Genomic DNA, 18,417 nt, shown 5'->3' on the forward strand with positions numbered 1-18,417 from the left:
GGGTCTGTTTTGCCCAGTACTGTTCCAGCTGCAGTTAAGACCTTTCCTACGCAACCAGTGGTGTTCTGTGTTCTGTGCTGCTCAGATACAAAATGTGCTCTTGTTACCATTTCTGTGCAAATGATTCTTAGTCTTGCTGCAGAGCTACACTCCTGATGCCATGCTTTCTGATTGTTTAAAGTGTGGTATATTCTTCCTAGGGGAAAAATGGTGCTTTTTTCATAGAGCATATCTATCTCTATATTTCCTTCCTTCCTTTTTTCTTTCTGCCTCATGGTAGAAAAATTTCTTTGAGTGTGTACCAGATATCCCACATAGCATCATTCGTGATGAGTGGCACATCTGTCTCCCAATACCTATACCATATTTCCTGTTTTTTTTAAACTGACTCAGGATATCTTAATATATGAGTATTTCTCAGTGCAGAGCTTTTCCACACAAGGTTTTTAATCACTGTCTCTACCCTAACTTTCAGTGCAGGACTGAGAGCCAAGTTCTGCACAAGGAACTTTTCCTTTCCTGCTTTTGTGTTACATAACCTCTAGGTTGCACTGTGCTCCAAAGGAGCAGTTCAAATGTAGCATGTGAATATACAGCCAGGGAAAAGGCGGCCCACTGGCACCTAGAGCAAATGCTTGTGTAGTGGTCAGATTTCACCACTGCAATGAAACCAAAATTAGCTCCAATGGATTAAGAGGCAAGCAGTCTTATGTGGAAAAGTTTTTGAACACATCCTGCTACAATGGCTAGCTTCAGACAACACAAGTTGTGGTGTTTTTTAATTGTTGTTGGTCTGTCATGTCGTCTGAACCCAGCTATGGTTATTTCATCATGGTAGGTTTGGTCTTTAGAAACCTGTTTGTTATATAGTTTTTCCATACCACCATGGCTCACTGTGTTGTCTGAACCCAGGATCATGGTTTCCATGGTCTTGGTATGCAACTACCACAGAGTCCTCTGGAAAGAGTGGCAGCTACAGGAGCTGCTCCAACCATCCAGACTCTGAGTGTTGGCCAATGAGTAAGAGGCAGGTGACATAAGCAGGGAGTGATGCATCCTGGCCTTGCATTTCAGTCACACTGGCTGATAGGATGCATGCCAACTGTGAGAGGACTGAATGGGGAGGATAGAAACCATGATGAAGTAAAAACCATTTGATTGTTAAGTAGATCATGGTAAGAAATGGCAAACCATGGTAATCATGCAGGTTTGCCTGTTGTGATATGTGAACACGGTCAATGTGAAACTTACCTTTTCCTTCCCTTTTGGAATGTCTAGGATCACAGTGACAGCAATGTGCAACATGGACTTCAGCCGATTTCCACTAGATTCACAGACATGTACACTGGAGCTTGAAAGCTGTATGTGGTATTTGCATTTCTGTTGGCAATGCTTTCTGAGATGGCTACTCAGTTACTAATGAGATTAAATTAATGGGGATGTATGTATGGAAGAGACCACATAATCCATGGAATCTGCTTAGAGTCTACTAATGCCTTTCTGAACCTGGCAGCCCCCAAAACTTTCAGAATACAATTCCCAGAATTAATGGCTATGGAATTATGGGACTTTTGTCTAACATGTCTAGAAGGTTCTAGGATGGGGAAGGCTGTCATATTGTCTAAGTTAAGCATCATAATCATTTAGAAGTGGATTGAGCACAGAGTACAAAGTATATAGAATCTTGAGGAAAATATCTATGCTGGGGAGGGCAGAAAAAAGCTCTTCAGATATTTTGGGCGTCAACTCTCAGAAGTCCCTGCTAGCATGGCCAATGGGCAGGAGTTAAAGTGCCATGGTAACCAAAGAAACACAAGACCCCACAGCACTTGAAACTAAGGCTGAAGCAGCACATTAAGGGGTAAAGCAAAAGCCCCACTACTTCATCATTCCCCTTTATTTCATCCATAATAAGCGACTGCAAAATGCATGACATTCTCACATCTCCCATTTCACTTAACTGGCAGCCAGGCAGCAGAGACATGTGAGCCCATGCCATGCCAGCGCACTTCTTGCAGTGCACATTGCCAGGCTTGGAGGCTCTACCCGTGCCGTGCCATGCCATGCCATTGGGCTTTTAGGGAGGCAGCGTGAGCTGTTCTTCTGGGCTCTGACATTCATGGCTGATTCGCACTGATTTAATTATTTACTTGCTTGTTTTATAGAAGCTTTTACATACTGTTTGCTTAGCCAGAGGCTGCCTGAATGGTTTACAACTAACAACAACAGCATGTTCATGCCTAGTCACACCTCTGCATATCCAGCTGTGCCTGCAAGCGTCTTCCATTTTTAAACTTTTGGCCTCTAGAGGCACCTCATCCTACAAGAGGAGAGACTGATTGTAACTGAAGGCACAGAATTCTCTTGACTCTCTTCTGTGGAGAACAAGTCTGCATTCTATTCCGCCTTATAGTGGGGAACTAGGTCCAATGAGCAAAGGGAAGTATGAAGGGCCTATTGTCTATTCCTTTTCCTTTCTACTGTCTCTTTCTGGCTGCCCACTGATGGTGAGGAAAAGGAGAATTGTAAAAAGGGCCCCAAGGCCATGGAGGGTGGAGAGAGGGCAAGGCCATTCTGGAGAATCTCATGCATGCTTAGTGAGCCATATCCTTGGAGAAGACCAGCCCTTCTGAAATGTACAGAATCTTGCCAGCAACAAAATCTGCTCCATCAATTCACTGACTTTGCTCCATGATCCTTTCAGTAGAATTCATAAGAGCAGCATTTATCAACATAATCATACCTTGCTTCTTAGCAACAGTCCCTATTGGTTTGTTTCCTTCTTAATTCCTGTTTGTTTTTCTCTGAAATGCTTTTTCTTTTATTGAACAGGCCAAACCAATTCATTTTACAGTTTATTATGCAAATGTTTTATATGGACCTGAATTCCAATGAATCATATCCTCAGTGAATGTGTATCACATGTTGCTGAGATGACAAGATCCTATTTGGTCTCACTGTTTGGCCATGTCATCTTCCAACAATGAATGCTGCAAATTATACTGCTTTCCCCACAGTGCCGTGGTTTTCCATAATGAATTTTGGGAATGGACACTCTGTGATGGTGCCAATAATTCTCAAGCAAATAGATAGATCTCTAATGTATCTATTGTAGCCCCTTAAAGAAAGGAAAGGGACATCTTGGTTGCAGTCCTGTGCATGGTTACCTGAGAGTAAGCTCATTGAATAGAATGGGATTACTTCTGAGTAGAAGGGAGCCGATTTAAGACAGTTAGTATATAGTCATACTTATGCTTACCTGGGAATGAGTCTATAAATAGCCTTTTTTTCTGCTCCCACCCCTGCTCCCAACACCTACAGATGCCTACACAGATGAAGATCTCATGCTATACTGGAAAAATGGGAACGAATCCCTGAAAACAGATGAAAAGATTTCCTTGTCTCAGTTTCTGATACAAAAATTTCACACGACCTCCAGACTTGCTTTCTATAGTAGCACTGGTATCATGGCTTTCTTTCTAATTTTGTTTTGAATCTTTTTATAACCTAGTCTCATAAAGTTGTCAAGTGAAATACCAAAAGTTTCACTAAGCTGCTTTCTGGCCATTATTATTTAATTCTTCCATTTATTTATGTACTTATTTCCCCATTCCAGTTACCCTTTTCACCCCGTTTTCCCTTTAACTGCACCATCTCAGGAGTGGCTTTTCCCATCACCCTCCTTATTTTATTTGCGCATCAACCCTGTGAGAGATGTTGTGCTAACAGAAAGAAGGTCACCCAGCAAGATTTATAGCTGAATAAAAGTTTTAACCAGAGCATTCACAGCACCTTCACTGCTAGACAGCAGAGACTGTCCGTTCTCTGTTCACATGCTCTTATTTGTGAGGACCAAGAAATGTTCACACTAAACACTGACAGCCGAACTGAGATGACACCATTCAGGGGTCTCCGGCGTCCCATCTAGTTTGGCTGCAGTGGGCCAAGCTGACACTCTTTCACAAAGCAAGTACTGCAAGGCAGATATCCATTTTCAAACTAAATGGACATAATACAGGTTTTAATGCAGACATGGGCAAACATAGTCATGTGTGAGGTCACTTGATGCTACAAGTAATGTCATCTATAGGGTTTCCTCCATCATGGAAATGTGTCAGAGGTCCTCTACCCTAACTTACTGTTAATGGATGAAAGCTGCACTTCGTATGGCAGATTGCCTAGTGACAATCTTAAGTAGCATGGTCTATTTGCCTTGGCAACATCACTTCACCTTTGTTTGTTTTTCATTTTCATTTATTTTCATTTCTCTAGCCAACAGGCAGTTCACAACAATTAACCAAATACAAAGGAAACAAATACAAATACAATAAAGCATAATATAAATTCTAAGTCCACCCAATTACAGTAGTCATATTTGTACAATGCACATCATGTGTAGTACCTCCAGATGATTATGACAAATAAGAAAATGGAGGTATGAACCCCGCAATAAACTTCAAGTTACCCCAAATGATACACCTACACATTGAAGAGATTATCTCTACCAGATGGGAGAATAAAAGCTTGCGATTAAGACAGTATTTAAATTTAATCACACTGTGCAAGTGCTATCTATATAAAAATTCTACATATTAGTCTTTCCCCTTTCCCTTGTCCTCCCTTTCACATTCCTTTCTTCCAGCGCCACTCCCTTTTCCTCTCTGCCCCTTCCCAGGCATTGTCCTGTCATAATAAGCACTGCCTTTCACTGAATTATTGCTCATAGCTCCACAGAGAGGTTACACCACATGTTAAGAGCTGCCATTATTAAAGTACTTTTCTCCCAACAGGCTGGTACAATCGCCTCTACATTAACTTTACGTTACGCCGCCATATCTTTTTCTTTCTGCTCCAAACTTACTTTCCCGCCACGCTGATGGTCATGCTGTCCTGGGTGTCATTCTGGATAGACCGCAGAGCTGTGCCTGCAAGGGTTTCATTAGGTGAGTGATTACACCCTGAATGTACAAAGCACAGAATGGCCTATCCAAGGAAAAGAAAACTTCCACACACGCTCATGAAAAACCATACACCCTCACGCTGATTTCCATGCCTCAGACTGTATTCTGCAAAAAGAAATAGGGAGAGGCATATAATAAGGGCGATGGATAGAAGGAGTGACCACAGAGGAAAAAACCTAGAGCATCCATGGGAAAAAGCAGAAATGTGTGTTTTTTGGAGCAACACATAACACTGGAGCGCCTTTCTGCAGCCTCTGCAGAGCTGCCATGCTCTGGAAACGAGGGCTTCAGCTCGGCTCAGCTCAACTTGCTCCTAGATCCACTGGCTTCCTGCTCCTGTGCTAGTATGTGGGCAGCACTGGATCCTGCCCAAAACGCCCCAGGTCTGCTGTATATCTGAAAGTCAGACCCATTCCTGTGGCCATTGGGACGAGGTCAAACAAAGTTCTTTGCTTAATCCGTGGGGACACTTGGAGTAAAACTGTGTGTGGGCCCTTTTCAGGGATCACGACTGTGCTGACCATGTCGACCATCATCACGGGCGTCAACGCCTCCATGCCTCGGGTTTCCTACATCAAAGCTGTGGACATCTACCTCTGGGTCAGCTTCGTGTTCGTCTTCCTCTCGGTGATAGAGTACGCAGCAGTGAACTACCTGACCACCGTGCAAGAGCGGAAGCAGCGGAAGCTACGGGAGAGGGTGAGGGGCGCTTCCTGTGTGCCTGAGCTGAAAATATTAGAGGTTTGCGAATGTGCATGATACGACTCTGATGCTCGTGTGTCTGTGTGTGTGAACCATTTTTGTCTAGAACACTCGAGCTGAAACCAGAGCCCTGACACCCCTAAAGCAGGAGTTGGTGATGGTAGGAACCACAGAGGGAAAGAAACTCGGATCAGAACTGGGGAAGTCTGCAACCTGGGACTTTGGCAGAGACAATATAGGGAGGGTAAGAAGGGGGAATTCAGCATTTCGTTTCCCTGTGTTTGCTGCATTGCTTTTTCTTTCTGCTGAAGAAATATTATAAACCCCTGGCTAGTTAAAGCCACACTTAAAGACTGGCTTCAACCTGTATCATAGAAGGCAGAAAGTTCTTGATATGGGATGCACTCGGATTGGCCTCTTGCGTTCCACAGAAGTTGTATCTTCTGTGTCTCTTGTGACCTTGCCTTTGTTTTTATGGTTTTATCGCATCTGTTTCCAATTTTGTGTCACCCTAAGAAAGCCCTCTTCCTGAAGGGTATCTGATAAAGCAACTTAATTAATGAATTGATTAATTAAGTGACAAGAACAGATGCTGGTGTGGCTTATGCATCCCGTGTGCACTTCTTGTGAAATATGCCAAGCAGGAGCTTCTAAAGCCAGATCCACATGCAGCCAGCAGAGATGCGCATCCGGCCTTGCATGTGAATGGCACCCCATGTTCACTGGGGGCCCAGTGGGCAAATGGGGCTCCCCATCTTCATCTCAGGCCATTCGGTTGTTTATTTGGACACTTGTGTGTCTAGAGCGGGACCTGTTGGATTTTCATGGTGAGTCACAATTAGTTTCTATTCCTGTTGTTAATTGTCGGGATAGGAGGGGCAGAACATTTCCACAGAGAGGCTCCTTACATTCAGTTGCTTTAAAAATCAAGTGCTTCACTTCAGTGCCACTCTCAAAACTTATTCCTGTCAGAAAAGTATCGTTTGCGATGTCCTTGTTCTGAGTGCGACAATCACATAAGCCAGAGTTACTGCCTGAAAGAAAACATGTTTCTTTATCCTCAGCTATATTATTTCACAACAAGGTGATGGTTTAAAAGTGCACAGCTACTGAAGCAAACATGGAAACTGTGATAGGCAAAGGGTACCTGCGAAAGAAACAACTAGGTGCCCTCCAGATGCACGGCACTTTGTGTCTCACTATCCCAGGCCATGCTAGATCCAACCCATAATAAGTAACTCATAATGAAACTAGAATAAAGAAACTTTTGTGGCAGGCAAGAAGGAACAGGATAAAAACTCCCAATAAAAATCAAAAGAATAAGAACACAGGAAAAGCTGTGCTGGATCAACCAAAGGCCTGGATCTCCAACCTTTTGGGGCACATCTGGAATTCTAAGGGAGTGCTGTGGGTGCTGTCACAAAATGGCTGCCATGGGGGCTTGCTTGCTTATAAAATGGGGGTGCCATTTTATATGGTTGGGGGTGCCCAGGCACAAAATGCTCTTTTTACTGAAGCAAACTGGTAAGACTAAAAGAAGTGTAATTTGCTGAAGAATCTAAGAGTAAGACAATGGAAGGGTCTTCTAAGCAGAAGATACCTCCTTTGAGATGCTGCTGCAGGACAGTGCATTGCTGAAATGCCTGAGCCACTTCTGTGGGGTCTGATGGCTCACACTGAACAATGGCATTTGTTTAGTGACATTTTAGATTGCAAAGATGCATTCCTCTGCCACCCAGAAAAATTATTTTCTCCAATAGACGTTATAAATTTACATAGTGCCATTGTCAGAAGAGCACATTTGATTCCTTAAGTGATCCCAACCTGATACTCTTCAGATGTGTTAGACTACAACTCCCATCATTTCTTTGATTTATAATATGCCGGTTAATTTTTAAAGAAATCTTAAGACATAAAAGCGTGTTAAGAGAGGCAGGAAGGACCAAAAGGCAATGGCCTTCACACTGGAGGCCCAGGACTAGCAAGTCCAGTATTGTTTTCCCACAGCAGCCACCCTGATGGCCAGCGACGGAGGAAAAGAGTGCCAGCAACCGAAATGTATAGGTGTGCTACCTGTCTTCCTGCAATACTGGAGGTTGCACGTGGGCATCACGGCTAGGGACCATTTGTAGCCTGACCTTCCATGAATGTGTCCAGCTGTCATTGGAAGCTGCTCAACTTGGAGGCCATCACTTTATCTAGAGGTAGCACATTCCATCGATTACCTGTGTGAAGTGTGAAAAAGGACTTCCTGTAAAGCAGCCGCAATAAAACTCTAGATTATCGTGCTGTGTTAAAACCCGTATTGATTAAAAGACATTTACATTTACAATGACACAAAGACAGAAGTGTAGAGAGCATTGCACAGATGGGATGCCACCACAGAACAGGTCTTATTTCCTAGTAATTTCTCACCAGATCACAGCGGGCAAGGTATCTGGAGAAGACCTTCACCAAACATTGCTGAGCTGTGCATAGGCTCTCATAGAAATGTGCAGTCCCAGGCCGTAAAGATCAGCCCCAGCACCTTGCTCAGAAATGAATGAACACCCAGTGAAACCACACTTCAGTGCTGCCAATATGAGTCTTTTATAACCCATCTTTGTCAGCAGCTGGTTTCACCTTCCACCCCGTAGCATCCCCTCACATGGTGCTCTACGTTGTGAGTGGAGCCGGCTGGAGCTGGGGGTCAGACTAGAAGGCCCAGGAGACCCCTTCTGATTCGCTCTGTTTCTATGTTCTAGAACAGGGGTCCTCAAACTTTTTCAACAGGGGGCCAGTTGAAAGGTTCTGGTAGTGGGAGCGGGCCACCAAGGCAGTGCGGGCAGGGGGCGCAGGCCAGTGCGGGGCAGGGGGGGCGTGCGTGCGCAGAGATCGTTTTCTCCGAGTGAGTCCAAAACGATCTCTGTGTGAGCAATCTGCCGCTGGGCATGCGCACTGCGAGGCGGTGGCTTGCTCACGCAGCGGTCATTTTCTCTGAGCAAGTCCAAAACAATCTCTGCATGAGCAAGCCACTGCCTTGCCACGTGTGCGTGTGTGTTTGTGGCTAGTCCAAAACCTCTATGATGGGCCGGATCCAGCCCACGGGCCATAGTTTGAGGACCCATGTTCTAGAAGGTCCTCCTGATCCTCCAGAAAAGATTTTTGGGGTAGAGAGAGAAACACCAAAACCTGCCTCTCTCATTTCTGCCCATGGGTTCACCTGAGTTGGGAGTTTCATTCAGCACAAGACTGGATCCAACCCCAAGACTCCTTCAGTGATGTAATTTACTGTTGCAACAAGAACAAATATTTTACATAATGTCTCCTGTTTTGTTTATTTCACTGTTCTGTTTCCTTAGTTTCCATGCACTTGTGGAATACCTTCTACAAAAACGATGATGCTGGACGGTATATACAGTGATTCAGATGCCAACAGCCTGGAAGGTTACCTGAGAGGCCAGGTGGGGACTGAGGAGGATAAGCAAGACAAGATGGTGGTTCATCTGGCCATGAATAACGAGACTCATTCATCAAGGAAAAGAGGGCTGAAGGGACACGTTAGTCTACGTATCATGCAAAACACACATGCCATTGACAAATACTCAAGATTAATATTTCCAGGCACTTATATATTTTTTAACTTAATATACTGGTCTGTTTTTTGCTGAATATGGTGAGGCAGGGATTGACCCCAGAGAGGGTTAGAAGACTCTGTTGAGCTTTCTGATACTACATGGCATCTGAGAAAGAAAACAATTTTTTCCTGGTGCAACTCTGAAGCATGAAGATACTGGCCATGTTTTTCCAAGAGGCGCTGTGCATAACACTATTGGAAACTATTCACTTGTGCCAGTTGCTTTCTTTTCCCCATCCCTCTCTTAATTTATGGTAGTCTCATCTTTCATACTTGAAACAGACACCTGTTGAACTCTGCTGCTGGAGTTACTTTACAAGTGGCACTAACAGTGACCCCCAGAATTTCCAGGATTTGAAACAAAAGTACCTGAAAAAAGCACGTGTGGTATGGATACTGCTGAAGAACACTGATTTTACAATACACCTGAAAAATCAAACCAAGAGCACAGTCAAAAAAACTTGGTGGGATTTTTCTAGCTAAATTCTGCAATCAGTAAACAAATGATTGAAAGAGTATTGTTTAAATATTGAACACATTTTGAAAAGATACACTCACCCAGAAGTTAGCCCTTCGATTTCTCACTCTCTATGGAGACTGATCTTTGACTGGAACGCGTATCAGGGCCAGTTGCTACTAGCTATTTATCCTGGTACTAACCTCTGACTCACCTGGGCAGCACCTAGCTCACTCTCCAATCTGTTGTCCTGATGGGATGCCTTCCTTGGCATTCTAAGCTTTTCCGCAAGATGCTCGTTATGCCTCATTCATCATGGGTTTTGAGTGCTTTAGACAATGGCAGCATCCTCCAAGGCTTCTGTCATGCTTTCCAAGTTTCCAAGCATTTTGTGGGGTTTATTTGCTCAGGGAAAACCCAGCATTTGGGGGAATGGTGGAATGAAGCTCTTGTGTAGCTGTGCAAATCCACTAAGCAACAGTGCCAGCTTGATGTTATATAGTGGAACATACAGAGAGGCAGAGAAATTTTAAAAAGTTGGAAAAACATGGAGAGGATCCCATCTCGATATCACAAAGAATCCAGAAGCAAAAGCCGCAGTGAATTAAAACCACAATGGTGAATTAAACTCTCCACCTAGGAAGGCCCTCTGTTTTTTTCCCAACAGAATAATATTTGCTGCTTGCGCTTTCTGTGTGCTGCCAAGTCAAGTGCATTCCAATCTAGCAGTATTTTAAGTTTCACTAGTCTGAGCAGGTTTAAAATGGTAAAACCTGGCCTGTAACATTTTCTGCACTTCTGTTGTCCTTTTCTTTCTGACCTTCTTTCATCCTAAATTAGGATTAGAAATTATTTCTTCTGATGGTAACATACAAGTCAAGTTTTTAAGACATTGTCCTAAAGGTCTCCATTCTGAGGTGGAAATATTCTTGTTTTTCTTATTTATTTGAATTAGAGATGAAGAATGGAAACATGAATCTAAAACTCATTCTAAATTTAAAAACAAGAAGTGTCTCAGAAAGACTGACAGATTTATTATGACAAACTTTCATGGACTAGACATGTCTTTGTCAGGTACATGACATGTTACCCTCAATCACATGCACACCTATACACATGCTCAGAGAAAAAAGATGCAGATATCTAACAGTAGGTTTGTGCTATTTCTAGGAAGACCCATCTCTGTATTACATTTCTATAACTATCAACCTGGGGAACGGCTCTAGATTGACAACGTAACATTGCCTAAGCCTGCACCATTTTACTGATCTAATCTCATCCCCTCCCCAGCTGCCCTTCACATATTTGTGGGTATGTTTTACCCGCTGAAGGCAAAAAGCGGCTCCGAGGGAGCAGGAGTGAGGAAGGAACAGGAGGATGGGTGGTACCTTCTCCAGCACTGGAGTCCTGGCTCATTTGGCGCCCCGCACAGCTACTTTTAAGCTTTAAAATGGTGGGATTTCCTCCATCAGCTCCCCCACTGTCTGGTCCTTTCAAAAAGGGATTCATGGCTGAAAGATGCTTTCAAGATTCTCCTTCACCTGGAGGTGAAATCCTCTGGCTAGGAAGGCCTGCATCTGAGCTATAGGTGTGAACATCAGTTGTGGTGAGGAGGAAAATCTATTGCATGTCTTGTTTGGTATTCTAATAGTATCCAGTGATATCACCACACTAGCATGAGTGAGATTGCACCAGTGCACCAAGGCAAGTTCAACTGAACCACTGCAATGAGAGAAGGTTCCTGCCCAGTTTCAGTGGAGAGGCCCTGCCGTTCCCTGGTGTGCTAGTTCTGTTGCACAAGCACCGACTTCATCTGGCACATGTCACTAGTACTCATGTTGGGCAGCTGTTCAGTGCTGCCCTCTGTTCCAGGGGTGATCCTTGTCTTAGTTGTAGCCATGACTAGGCCTTACAGCAATACCTAAAATTCTAGATAAAATACACATTCAAATACATAAGAAGAGTTCTGACTAGAGATTGTGTTTTGTTGGAGTATGAAACTAATTTGCAACTGATTTTTGGTTCACTGAAAAGGTTTATTCATCTGGAACTTATATATATGCTCCACTATGAATCCCACATTCTTAAAAATAAAGTCTTGCTATGTCGCATGCTGCCAGTGCCTACATCAGGGAACATTTCAGTGCTGGAACAGACTCTTGTAAGAAAAGGGGAAAAGAGGGATTACATTTTAAAAGCCACAAATCCTCTTTCCTGCTAATGCACATGCAATGTATATGAAAGAGACTCACTCTAGTGGTAAGCAGAGTGTGCTTCTCTGAGAGAGGAGAGCTCCCATGAAGAGTGCCATGTGCATCGGGAAGGGGGGATCAAATCAGGCACCCCCCAGGTAGGATGGTGGCTCGGGGTGGGAGCCAGGGCAGCTGCACCCTTAGGCAAAGGATGGTGCCCACCTCAGGGGGCAGATGCTGTGGGGCAGGGAGTGGCGGGTAAGGCCTTCTGCAGCTGGCTTATGGTCCTCATGACTGTCCCGCTGCTCCATCACCAGCCATTAACATCTGCTCCAGCTGCCAGTCTGGTTTGCTGCTTGGAGATGGGCACCCACTTGTCTTTGGGCAGCCAAATGTCTTGCGACTGTCCTGGTTGCAGCAAATGCTGGAGCCCCTTTTTCCTGCAGCTGCTTCTACACTCCAGCTGGCAATGATACACTCCGAGGCCCATATTTTTAAAAGTCTGCAGGCAATTCACATGAATGCACATGAAGTAGGTCCTTAGCAAGAAAGGTGCATTTGGCACACAGAGAAGAGCATAGGAAGAGCTGCTGGGTTGCAGAAAGGCTGCACCTGGCCCAGCGTCCTGTTCACACAGTGCTGATGTCTTCCCATGAAAATCCCACAAGACAGGAGCACAAGAGCATGCCGTGCCATAGTCAGGGCTACAGGCGTTCTTTATTCTGTGATCGTTAAATATCCCAGACCAGAGGCACTTTCTTGGGCTTAAGGCCTGTCAAGGGTTACAGAAGCCTGGAATTAATCTCTCCACCTCTTGACAGGCAACCAATATTGTCAGAGCTGCCGGTAGCAAACATCTATTGTGCAAGAGCACTATATGGCCACATGTTTGTGCTGGCTATAATTATTTTCCACAGCATCCCTTTGCACACCTATATGCAGGACTGCATAAAGGATGGCAGTCTATAGGCAGAAGCTCATTTCTACATGTCAGTTATAAATAATCTGTCTTCAGTCAGAAGTGCAAGATGGAGCTTGTTCATTGCCAGAGCTTCCAGGATAACTTTGGGCGTATCACTGAACCAGTTTGTGCCTCAGTTTCTCCATCTGTAAAATGGGGATGATGAAGTAGCCTACCTCACAGGAGTGTGGTGAGGTCTGCTTGACCAAAGAATGACTGATATTGTGTGGCAGCTTCTTGGGGGCAAGGCCTTCTATAATGGCAGGGTGTTATTTTTTTCAAGGTGAAAAAATGCCATTTTGTAGAGAATATATTGTATTAAGTAGTGTGTAGCTAATTAGTAATTTAATGTTGATTATAAAGACTCATCAAGGAAACTGGCTTCCTATGCATGTCATGTGGGGACTGTGGCTATAAAGGGGCCATAGTAAACCCTGATGCAATTTCAGCAGCAGTTTTGTGCTGCGCTAAATTTTTTCCAGGTTCACTATAATAGAATGGTGTACATACAGGGTAATATCTCCTGCAGCGTAGATAAATACCTTGGCTTCAGAGTGCTATTTATTTTTATAGACTCCCTTCTGCAACTTGGCTAGTGCCAGGAGACAGGCATTCGGATGCTACATTCTGTTCTGCTGACATGATCTCCCACTTAAATGCTACTTAATGAACTTGTCCTGAAGTGCTTAGCCTTAGCTAACAGCATGGTATGCACTTGTGTGTGGATGCAATACAATACAAAATGCTTTGAAAACATAAAGGTTCCAGTAGTGGTTTCAGTGGATGGCATTGTGCAGTCTGAGCACGTGTGGGTACATTTTTGGGTTTGTCTGTTTGTTTGTTTTCCTGGTTATGTAAGGGATCAATCTACACTTGTATAAACAGCCTAAAGTCCTGCAACTTGCAATACGTTGCTGAGGAATGCTGGGGATTGTGGACTTTGGCCTGTCTAAAGGTGCATAGGATTGTGCCCAAATGAATGTCTTGAATTTGTGCATGCGCTTGTTTGAGAATATATTTAATGTCTCTACGTTACTGGCTCCATAATGGATACTAATAAAAGCACAAGACAACAGTTTCTATGCATTTGCACTTACTTGTTATGTAAAAGGATTTTAAGCCACATTTCAGGTAGAATTCTCACTTGGTCTCCCCAACTTTTAATGACCAGCCTGAAAGCAACTCACTGGCCCTGTTTACACATCTCAGCAACTCCCCTGCCAAAAAACAGCCTGTTGCAGCTCCTGTGCCCAGCAGAGGAGATGCCTCATTGTCTCCCTTCCTTTCGCTCAGTTTTCCCACAGGTACCTCAGAGGTCTCAGTGGCAAGAACCATCTCATCTCCCCCCCCCCCCCCCTTTTTTTTTTTTTTTGCTGACTGTGAGTCCTTTTTCACTTGCCCCCTTTTTTTCCTGGAGATGGCTAACCTTTTGTGATCCCCAAAGTGACAGTCACTGGCATCCCCTCCAAAGGGCCCGAGTGGCACATTGGAGTAGTTGCCACTGGTTTGCTACTTTAAAAAAAAAACTTTTTTTTAAAAAAGTGCCTAAAATTGTATATCTTTGTCCTTTTTTTCTAAAATTCTTTTTCAAGGACACTCTTCCTCCCTTTATCATGACCAAAATGAAAAGCCTTGACTTAAAGTCCCAAGAAACGTCTTTGTCAAGGTGCAAGAGGCATTGTCCAAGAGCATTGATGAAGCAAGGTTACAAAGATGTTAATTTGTTGCTTTGCTTTCCCTCCATCGTTGTCAAAAGACAAGGTGTCTGGTGAATGCAAAGCCACAAAAATATCTTTGTCAGCAAAGAGGCTGGCCTGTATATCACTCCCTTCCCAGTGAGATCCTCTAGTTTTTAAAGTTACATCTAATTCTTATCAGTGTCCTGTACCTTTTTCATCATCTCCCAAGACCCTTAGTGTTTGGGGAATTGGAAAGGTGGAACCCACCCCTTTCATGGGAGCTTCCTTTTAAAGTAGGCTGTTTGATGAGACTCATCAGGGTTACTTTGGACAGGGACATAAGTATACATAAGTATAAGCAACAATCCTTTCCTTTGACAGCCTCCCAGAACTCATTGGCAGTTATAAGGTTCTGGATGGCTTTCACCCATGTCAATAAACTGTGCAGAACTCTGGTTGTGATCAGTACATGAAAGTTGGTTAGGAAGCCTTATTAACCACCCTGTTGTGTTAACTGGAGCATAACCCCATATTCCCAGGTGTCAGAGTACCACGCATTTCCCATACTTATGAAGCATTCAGGATTCTTAGGGTTCCTGGAGCATTCCAGGGTTGTTGATTAAAAACAAATGACTATCATGTGCCATTCATCCTGTGTTAAACAACCCAGAATTTGTGATCATAACCTTCAAACTCAGTCACTTTCTCTTCTAAGAAAGTAAGCATGCTCAAAGTATCATGAAAGAGAGGAAAAAGAGGATAACCAACAATATTCAGGGAGCGCAATTGCCTGTCTTCCCACTTCAGAAGAAGGCAGGAGACACACTGTTAAAAGCATCAGAACCAAGCAGTAAGAAAAGATGACAACTTACATGCAGCCAATAGCCACAAATGTAGAGAGATAAAACCCCTTTGCTTCTGATAACATCCTGAAACTTACCTGTGCTCTCATTAATCCATCACTTTTATTCAAGAATTTTGAATAAAAAGTTCTTACTCCAATTAAAACTACCAATATGTTGCTTAATTACTGGACCAAAACCCTCAGTAACATTTTTGTTCTCGCTTTTTAAATTATGACCTATCCTCCAAGACCAAGAGCCAAAAATATTTTCATCTTAAATTGTATGCCTGGTACGAAGTGCAAACGCGTTCTTGTCAGCGTTTCTTGGTTTCTTTTCCTTGTTTCCAGCAAAGCAGAGGAAAACTACCATGGCATTCATGAGCCAGTCTCTTAACTGGCAGGCAGTCCTGGATTTCAAGGCCTTCTTTTTGTTCAGTGCCCCAAACAAGCTAGAAAATGACCCCCAAATTGAACATGATGAACATAAGCAAGAGAGCCTCAGCAAAATGTGTATCCTCCAAAGGTGACCCCAGTCCGGGGACTCCTCTTGCTCTGCAGTCATGGCTCTTGCACTGTACATTGCATTTCACATGCTGAATTGCTGCTGACTCTCCTGGCTTCAGTTCTTTTTATGCATATCACCCCATTCCATTCACACAAGTGTTTTGCATTTTTAAGATGACACTATACGGATGAGTGATGCTATCTTGCAACTCAGCTACAGGAATTCCAGCACTTGCTGAAGACTGAGGGTGCTTTCATAAACCCTTAAAACTCCTAACCAGTTTAATTTTATAAATATCTGCATTGTCAGGTGTCGATATAATCCACCCTTTATATTCTAGGCCGCTTCCAGATGTTTCTGAGATTAACAGTCAAAAGGCATTGGACAGCTATTCCATATTTTCCCCCTTAAAGGGACAATCCTATCCCTGCTTAGATAGAAAAAAAGTCCATCTCCCTGGATGCCTCAGCCAACCAAGCTGGCTAGGGAATGCTGGGAGATGTAGGGTGTTTTTTGGACTAGACAAGTATAATGTTGCCCCCTAACATTTCTTCTGGTAAGAAAAAAACATAGCAAAGTGATGGGAAAACACTGCAGGGTTCCAAATGGGATATGGACCGGTCTGCCTTCCAAGGGAACATCATGTTTGAGGCAGGGCAATTGCACAAAAAAGAGCCACATCAGGAAATGTGCTTGGTCCGAAGGGAGTTATGCTTCCCAAACAGAAATTCCACATGTGTGTCTGGTGTGTGTCGGTGATTCAGTGCAAGACTGACTCTATTGCATAAGCTGGAAGAAGTGCTTCCATCAGGGTGTTCAAATTAAACAAATACTTATTTAACATTCTAATTGCATAGGACTGGCCCTGCATATGAACCGCATCCACAAGTCTAAAAACACATTTGTTAACAATAGCAAAAATGATGCCCATAAACAGACTAGGACAGTGAGATAAGAAGGTAGGTCTGGATGGTGATTCTCGCCTACGTCCTGATAAATCACATGATGCACCCTAATGAAATGTGCATTTTCGGATGTCCATGTAGGTATGGTTTCCCCATTTCTACTTAATTCAATATATAAATTAAAAACAGTGCTGCGTTCAGGGAGGGCAGCATGTTAATAAACTGTCATTACCAACTGACAGTTGGTTAGTCCAGATTAATTCCTAATGAAGACAAAAACTCTTTATGTAATGTAATGCTTTTGGCTGTGGATCAAGGGTTACAATCATCCACCCACAGCAACCTTTAAATCCGGCTTTGTTCCACCGGGGGAAAATCCCCCTAAAATATCTTCCCATATCTAAAGTTACTGTTCAACCAACTCATTCAAACTTGTAGGGGCTCAAATTTTACCTGTGAACTTTCCAGCAGACAGAGCGGTGCTGCTCACTTGATTAGCTTATGGGAATAAGCAAATGAGGTGCCCAATATATTTACATTCCTACACTCAGATACTCAGAAGTCTACAAAGAGAAAAGGGCTAATTCTGTCTCAGTACCTGGTTGCAGATATACTGGAGGGCACTGCGATAGACACCAAAAAAAGCTGAAACCAAAAACAGGTGATGAACAGCTACCTGCATATCTCAGAGAGCAACTTTCCCCCTGTGGACTCTCCCTGGGATGTCCATTTAGAATCCTGCATCTTAGTCCCCTGAGGTCAGGCTAGCTGTAGTTAGAACCAGATCCTGAATGACTGTTGTACTGAGGGCAGAAAATAACCTCTCCGAGGAGGGACATTTCAGTTTCTCCTTCTTGGCTTTTCAAACAGTTTCCACAAAACATTTAAGAGGTTTGTTTTTTTCCGCTGATAAATTGCTCCCAGGATGGAACTGAATGGCTGCTGCTGCTGCTCTCTTATTCTGTATGTGTTTAGACAGGCTGATGATGCTGATGCTGAGTCCGCTGGCTTTAGAATTTTTTAAAATACTGCTTTTTTAAATATTTTAAATTTATTTATTTATTTATTTGGAACATTTTATTTATTTATTTGGAACCTTTTTATTCAAACGTCATTTTAATTGCTAATATTATTTGCTTATTTTATTCTTTGGCCAGGGCGACTTATTTTATATTGTTAATTCGTTTTATATTTTTAGTGTATTATATTTTAATTGATGTTTTGTGAGCCGTCCCGAGGCTTTGGCGAATGGGGCGGCATAGAAATTTTCTAAATAAATAAATAAATAAATAAATAAATAAATTTATATGCCACCCCATTCGCCAAAGCCTCGGGGCGGCTTCCAAAACAAATAAACAACTATACAATTACATTAAAAATCAGGAGGCAAACCGGCACATGTATAAAATCAATAAATACATTTAGCAATTAAAATAACGTTTAAATAAAAAGGTCTTGGCCTGGCGCCGAAAAACAAATAACGACGGTGCCAGGTGGACCTCTCTGGGGAGCGCATTCCATAGGTGGGGCACCACTGCAGAGAAGGACCTCCTCTGGGTACTCACCCTCCTAATATCTTTCACGGAGGGTTCCCT

General features: G+C 43.2%; 1 protein-coding gene across 2 annotated transcripts in view; it reads left to right on the forward strand.

The window, feature by feature from the left end:
- The window catches only part of LOC123022184 (gamma-aminobutyric acid receptor subunit rho-2), a 42,417-nt gene extending 32,778 nt beyond the window's left edge, over positions 1–9,639 (forward strand). For both annotated transcript variants that reach the window (XM_044427686.1, XM_044427696.1), the window contains 5 exons: positions 1,279–1,361; positions 3,322–3,462; positions 4,791–4,943; positions 5,464–5,660; positions 9,005–9,639. In XM_044427686.1, coding sequence (XP_044283621.1) covers positions 1,279–1,361; positions 3,322–3,462; positions 4,791–4,943; positions 5,464–5,660; positions 9,005–9,313 — 883 coding nt within the window. In that variant the 3' untranslated portion in view covers positions 9,314–9,639. The remainder of the gene's footprint in view (positions 1–1,278; positions 1,362–3,321; positions 3,463–4,790; positions 4,944–5,463; positions 5,661–9,004) is intronic.
- Positions 9,640–18,417: the final 8,778 nt, after the last annotated feature.

Source organism: Varanus komodoensis, unplaced genomic scaffold (assembly GCF_004798865.1).
Source record: "Varanus komodoensis strain SLA01 unplaced genomic scaffold, ASM479886v1 scaffold1, whole genome shotgun sequence".
Lineage (NCBI taxonomy): Eukaryota > Metazoa > Chordata > Lepidosauria > Squamata > Varanidae > Varanus > Varanus komodoensis.